Consider the following 7,488-nt stretch of genomic DNA (forward strand, 5'->3'; position numbering starts at 1 on the left):
AGACAGCTTGGCTGTCGAAAAGTTGGTAATTACATTTTTGCATCTGAGCTCCTAGTGTGCGGCTCTTTTATTTTCAAGTTTTCTACTCCGCTAGCCAGCATCTCCTCTTAATAGGTGTGCGTTTCTTTTTCTTCTAAATAGCCTATTTAATATCAGAGACTAAACCAAGGCAAGAGATAAACATAATTTATTGATTAACAACATTAACATTTTGTATTTTGCATACTGTAGAAGCGTGGGCTGTAGAATTTCACTTACGATGTTTCTAATGTACAATCAAGTGTTTGGTACCTGCTATATTTGATAGCATGCATATTTAGTTTTTTTAAAGTCACTAAATTATTAAAACATTCTGCCCACACCTCTACAGGAGTGTAATCAAGATTTGCCATTGCTCTTTCTTTTAGCAAAAAAAAGGTGCTATTGTCAACATAAAAAGGTGAATTCACGCACAGTTTTATGAAAGGTCTGATTTATAACGGAAAACATGCATATGTATGGCGTCGCCAAGTTTGTTATGTCAATATTTTTTTGGACGTACTTAATCTTTTCAGAATTTTCCCTAACAATGTTTATGAATAGAAAATAATGTCAGACCTCCCGGGTGGTGCAGTGGTCTAGGGCACTGCATCGCAGGCTAGCTGTCCCACCAGAGACTCTGGGTTCGCGCCCAGGCTCTGTCGCAGCCGGCCGCGACCTGGAGGTTCGTGGGGCGACGCACAATTGACCTAGCGTCGTCCGGGTTAGGGAGGGTTTGGCCGGTAGGGATATCCTTGTCTCATCGCGCACCAGCGACTCCTGTGGTGGGCCCGGGCGCAGTACACGCTAACCAAGGTCGCCAGGTGCACGGTGTTTCCTCCGACACATCGGTGTGGCTGGGTTCGATGCGCGCTGTGTTAAGAAGCAGTGCGGCTTGTGTTTTGGAGGACGCATGGCTTTCGACCTTCGTCTCTCCCGAGCCTGTATGGGAGTTGTAGCGATGAGACAAGATAGTAATTACTAACAATTGGATACCACGAAAATTGGGGAGAAAAGGGAGTAAAAAAAAATATATATATATATATATAGAAATAAATGTCATGGACCTTGCTTGGACCTGTTACTATACCCCACAAAATGGTACAGATTTATTGGAGCAGTGTTTGCCTACATGCTGGGAGACATGCGTTCAAAACCCACCAGGGGCGTTACACTTCCTTTTCACAAAACAAAAAAAATTGATGCATTGAGTTAATACAATAATACATGTAAAGACAAATGTGGTCTCAAGTAAGAAGGCTGTTTTAAAAGTCCAGTTTGTTGATATTTATTTGGGCGTATTCCTGCACACCCACAGCATAGCATCGGAGTCCTCATCATGACTCATTGATTCTTCTTATAATCAGGGATAAAAACACATTTTAAGATCACATGAATGTGGAGGTGGCCTCTGAGGTCTGAGAGAAGTATCTGCTGGCCCTGGTCAACGACGCTCGCTGCTCCATCACACCCACTTTCTGGAGCAGCCTCCTCCTAAACTTCTCTCCGACAAAGGCATAGAGAACCGGGTTGACGCAGCTGTGCAGCAGGCCCAGACTCTGGGTGGCGAGCATGGCTGTGTCCACAGCGTTCCTCTCTCGGCACCCATACCCCACCACTTTCGCCCGGAATAGGGTGTCCGCCATCACAGCCAGGTGGTAGGGCATCCAGCAAAGCAGAAAGGCCAAAACCAGCGCAACAATCACCCTCATGGCCCTGTTCCTCTGGAAACCGCCCCGGGTCCGCAGGAGTCGAGCCACAATCACACCATAGCACACCACCATAACTGTCAAAGGGAGTAGAAACCCTAACATGTGCCCGAGAACCCGTATGACCAGCCGCCAAGCCTCAGCGCTGCCTGGGTCGTAACTCTCGGCGCATGTCATCCTCTCTGTGCTGGGTAAGAAGATGACATGGTTGAAGAGACCGGGCAGGGACAGCAGGCCACCCACGAGCCAGATAGTGGCACAGGTGCCCCAGCTGACCTCTTGGCGACGAGCAGCCTTGGATGCCTCCATGGCTCGCACGATCACCAGGTAACGGTCTACGCTGATGCAGGTCAAAAACAGGATGCTGGCATTGAAGCTGACCTCCTGAAAGACACTGACTAGTTTGCACATGGCGTCACCAAAGACCCAGCCCACGGTGACAGAAACGGCCCAGAAAGGGAGGGTGAGAGCCAACAGGAAGTCGGCCACAGCCAGGTGGAGGAGGTATAAGTCAGAGGGAGACAGCGGCTGCTTGCTGGAGGCTATCACCAGCCCCACCACCATGTTCCCAGGAATGGCCAAGAGCAAGATGAAGACATATAACGCACATAAGACGACTGTCACACCGGAGGAAATGGGGGAAGTATTGCAGGTTAGGGTGTTTTCGTCAAGCTCATAAGTTGTGTTGAAGTCAGTGTAGTTGAAGTATTCACCAAAGTCCTCCACAATCAAAAGGTATGAGATATTTGGGTCTGAAAAGAAGATGGTAAACGGTTACACTTTCTTGAATCAAAATGGATAGTATAGAAAAATAGTAAATGGACAATTTATTTTCTCTTTTGGCAAAATACATTGGTATAGTGTCTGCACAGTGATTTCCTCAAAAGGTATTACAGCAATACCCCTTATGGTAATACTTGACAAGGAATCAGTATTACCTAATTTTATGAATCAAAATGAGCCTGTGTGAATAACAACCAATGTGTTGTAGAAAAACAAAATGCACATTCAAATAAACGGAAAAAGTATGCGTGTCATGTTGTAGGAATGAACTAAATTACTTTACCTGCCATTGTGACCATGTCTTGCTTTGTCGACGAACAGATATCACAAATCGCGTCCCTACTTCTAATGAATTTGTGAAGAGATCTCTGTTGAAACCAGCATTATTGTAAATTACATGTGACAAGAGCCTTTTCTAGATATAACAGTATAGAAAAATAGTAAGCGCTAAATGGACAATTTCTTTTCTCTTTTGGCAAAATGCATTGGTAGTGTCTGCAGTTTGGTTTCCTCAAAAGGAATTACAGCAATACACCTTATGGTAATACTTGATGGGAATCAGTAAGATCCTTTTCTTTTTTACTACATTACATTATAAATTAGACTTTTTCCAGTGCATGACTTGCAGTGATATCAAAAAGGCTTTGAAATGCCTTAATGTGAGAGCATTGATTCCATAGCATTCATTAATTTATAAAACTAATTGAATAAAATGTCAGGACAAATGAGAGCTGTTTTTCTGAATCAAAATAAGCTGAGATACCACATAATGAGCCTGTGTTAATAACAACCAGTGTTGTAAAAAAAAAAAAAATGCACATTCAAATAAACTGAAAAAGTATGTGTCATGTTGTAGGAATGAACTGATTGACTTACCTGCCATTGTGACCATGTCTTGCTTTGTCGACGAACAGATATCACAAATTGCGTCCCCACCCCACACCACACAGGAAACGTCTAATTTACTTCTGATGAGATCTGTTGAAACCAGCGTTATTGTAAATTACATGTGACAAGAGCCTTTTCTAGATATAACAAGATGTAATCCCAAAAGTTATTTATCATGAGGGCCATAAACTATAACTAGTAATGCTGCATGCTCCAAGAAAGACAAAAATCTCACCTTTCTGGTAAAAATAGTTATACATTGCTGAGGTGTAGTTACTTTTGAGGACACAAGCTTAAGTACACAGTACATTATGATAAAAATATATTTTTTAATATGACCCCCACCTACAAGTACAAATTACCTCAACTAACCTGTACCGCCGCACACTGACTCGTTACCGGTGCCTCGTTATTGTTATTCTTACTTTTTATTATTGCTTCTTATTTTAGTCTACTTGGTAAATATTTGAACTCTTCTTGAACTGCACTGTTGGTTAAGGGTTTGTAAGTAAGCATTTCATGGTAAAGTCTACACTTGTTGTATTTGGCACATGACAAATAAAGTTAGATTTGATTTGAAATCAATCCCTGAATCTGCTAGAGCAGGGATCGGCACTCTTTATTATTTCACAATATACAACGCACAAGGCAGGATCACGATACAAATACTAGCCGACCTGACGACACGAACATACAATATAACTATTTACATACTGTCAGGAGTCAATTATTTGAGTGCACAATGACATTTACAGAAAGGAAGTGGAGTTTACAATACAAAGGGATCGGCACCTTTGATGGGGGCGGGGGCCACAAAAGAAATCTAAGTCATCATGAGGGGCCGCAGTGGCTCGTGGGTATGCATACCCACACATGCCGTCACAGCTGGCCCGATCCTTTTGGGGGCCATAAGCGAAATTGTTGGGGTTGCCCACCCCACCTTACGGGCAAAACTTTTTAAGATGCCCCCCCGACAGGAATTTTTGGGTTAATTCTACACAATTTGCCATGGCATAGAGAAGATTTTGCAATATTATATTCACTTTGAAAATTATATTAATTTTGTATTGGGACGAAGAGAAATATTTGCCGTTTTTAAACTTATATCTGAGTGAGGGTGACTAACAAAATCAATGGGGCCCCCCAAGTCAGTAATTCGACCATGATTACTAGAAATTTTGATAGATGGCCGCTAGACTAACTTACCAATCTAAAAAATGAAATAAGAATGTTGACATGGGCTAATTGAGTGACTGTCAGTGACTGACAAGAGAAACTGCACCCTGTCTGTGTCTTCTACTATTCTAACTCTCAACAGTAAATTGAGACCCGGACTGAGTTCCCAAATTTAACATAAAAAATCTATTGGAAACTGAACCATGGGCCACCAGTTGCCCAACCCTGTGCTAGTGTATCAAAATCATGCTCTTCTGCTGTGCTAGGATCTAAGGATTTCAGGCATGTGCTTTGTCAACGGCTGCGATGGAGCATTCAGCCAGAAGATAATGGACAGTCGAAAGAGCGAATGAAATGGTGGGCGGGACATCCCAAATTAGTGGTGCCAGATTTCACAGCCTGAGTCACAAAGGTCAAAGAGATATGTTGACATGCCAGTCAGGGGAACTTTGAAATTTGGAGTTCCCCGACTAGGAAACTCTGAAATTTCTGGCTTGCTAAATTGGCTGAACGCAGCAGCAGTATAGCTACAAGTCCGACTAGCACATGAACGTGGCAATACTCCAGACTCCGTGAGAACTAGGGCTATTGCTGAATGGTAGTCATTTTGATCTACGGCATCCACAGATCAATTTAAAAGCAAAAATTACAGATACCAGAACTTTGCTAGTCCTCTTCAGGGGCCTTTACGTCCATGAGGTTAATTAAATGTAGCAATATAATATTGTCACTCAAATTCAAAACATTGGTTGAACAGATCTTTTCCATTAATTTGAGGTAGATCATGCAAATTTCCCTTCATACTATCCATTCAACAGATATTGTAGAATGACTGAAGAGCACCTGAGGCTACATAAATCTTTTAAACATTGGTTTGGAGTGTACTATTCCTTTAAGGCTCATTAATTTAAGTGATCATGTACTAGAACACTGATGTACTCTATAAATTGTTACTATTTTTTTCTTTTACTACCAGAAGGGAAATTACACTAAAAACTCTCCAGTCATGACAATGACCACTTTGTTTTTCTAAAAATGTTCAACCACTCACCTTGTCACCAGAAAAGTAACTGGTCACAATAATACTAAAATTGAAACAGAAAATAGCCGTAAGAGAATAATCATTATTAGGAAGATTAAACATTATATGGCATGCACATGTGCGAGGTAATGTTTCTTATTTCAAAGCGTACATTTGTTTTCAAGCATCTGAGAGCAGAAAATGACTCCAAGGACACAATTCTTACAGTCTAATCACCAGCTGTATCTCCACACTTCCACTTCCATTGTGATCAACTTTTACCACCCAGGATGTAGTTCATACATACACAAAAAACACATGCACACTCACTTTTAGGAGCACATTTCATAACATACCAAAGACATATTACAAAAATATTGTGCTGTTGTCCTCTGTCAAAGTGTCTGATGCACTGTACATTTATTCAACCAACAATTTGTCTAGGAAATATTTTATACATTTCAAAATATAAAGCTCACATACCCAACAACTGAGTAAGCACTCTCACTGTATTACATTGCTTATTTTTATAATGAGCCAGTTTCCAGACACAGATTAAGACTAGTCGTGAGCAAAAATGCATGCTCAATGAGTCTTCATTTAAAGTGCTTTTTGGTAAAGGAATAGGCTTTATCTGGGTTTGGGAAACCAACCCTATTTTAGAATATCAAAGAATAGATAACCCTTTTTTAATGTTAATTAATATCCAGAATAGCCTGAAGCTATTAAATCTTTTGAGGAACGTGACACAGTGCCTATCAGTTAGTGCAGGGAAATTATCACAGGCCAAAGCCTTCCCTGTCTGTGGTCAGAGGTGCTTTGTGAAACATAGGATATGAGGCCATGTGTGTTTAGTCTCTTGCAATGTGTGGTTACAAAATAAGTTTCAAAACAGACCACTGGGGTAAAATAAGGAAAGTACTAATTGTCATCATACTGCAGCTTGTCTTACAATATTAACTAACCATATTCAATGGGCCAAAATAACTGTCATTTGGGACTTGTCTCTTAACATTTGTCTAGATCTCTGAATGAGCTTGATATTGTGGCTAGAAGCAAACATACTTAAGGGTTAACACATTTGGAATGCATTTTTATATATCTGCTTATAAATTACTCAAACATATGTAGGCCTTCTGAATGCATCGTTTAGTTCAGACTATTGCCAAAACTGCACTATGAAACAATGAGGTCATTCCAACTGGACTTGGGAAATAAATAAGATTGCAAAGCATGGATTATAAACTTTGATCATAACAATCTAATTGAAGGGTACAATATGGCACAGACGACTACCAAAAAAGCACTACTTTTTTTTTTAAGCAGCAGCCCAAATGATCCCAGTAAGGCACGTGTCAAACTCATTCCACACAGGGCTGAGTGTCTGCGGTTTTTGCTCTTGCACTTGATCAAATATGGTCGCTGATTAGTAAGGCACTCCTCTCACCTGGTTGACTAGGTCTTAACAAAAACCAGCAGACTCTTGGCCCTTCATGGAAAGAGTTTCCTGCGCAAGGCATGCCAAGAACTTGAGTGAATGGACACTGGAGGGCACTGTATAATGGTGGTATATAAATAAACACTACATGACAGATCTTCACGATGTCTCTCTACTTGAGGGCAGTTGGGTGATCCCTGGAGCTTATTCAATAGGTTTCAACATTTTAAGTGTTTCAGATAGACATATAGGGACAGTTTCCTGGACAGAGATTAAGCCTAGTCCTGGACTAAAATACTTTCCATTTAGAATCTCCATTGAGTATAATTGTTTGTCCTGGACTACGTTTAACCTGTCTGGGAAACCCGGCCCACAGGGTAGACATGCAACAAGGTAAATATGTTCTCCTACTGAATAAGCCTCTGGACTATCGATTAAAGTTAAGGATATTAGCC

General features: G+C 41.0%; 1 protein-coding gene across 1 annotated transcript; it reads right to left on the reverse strand.

Annotated features, from left to right (window-relative positions):
* Positions 1-1,005: 1,005 nt before the first annotated feature.
* LOC112225090 (C-X-C chemokine receptor type 1) lies at positions 1,006-7,481 on the reverse strand. The gene is made up of 4 exons (XM_024388720.2): positions 5,626-7,481; positions 3,387-3,488; positions 2,794-2,878; positions 1,006-2,479 (listed from the first exon to the last, which is right to left on the reverse strand). Exons 3-4 carry the CDS (start codon positions 2,807-2,809, stop codon positions 1,407-1,409), a joined length of 1,089 nt encoding a protein of 362 aa, XP_024244488.1. The 5' UTR covers positions 2,810-2,878; positions 3,387-3,488; positions 5,626-7,481; the 3' UTR covers positions 1,006-1,406.
* Positions 7,482-7,488: the final 7 nt, after the last annotated feature.

This window comes from Oncorhynchus tshawytscha, linkage group LG26 (genome assembly GCF_018296145.1).
Source record: "Oncorhynchus tshawytscha isolate Ot180627B linkage group LG26, Otsh_v2.0, whole genome shotgun sequence".
Taxonomy (NCBI): Eukaryota; Metazoa; Chordata; class Actinopteri; order Salmoniformes; family Salmonidae; genus Oncorhynchus; species Oncorhynchus tshawytscha.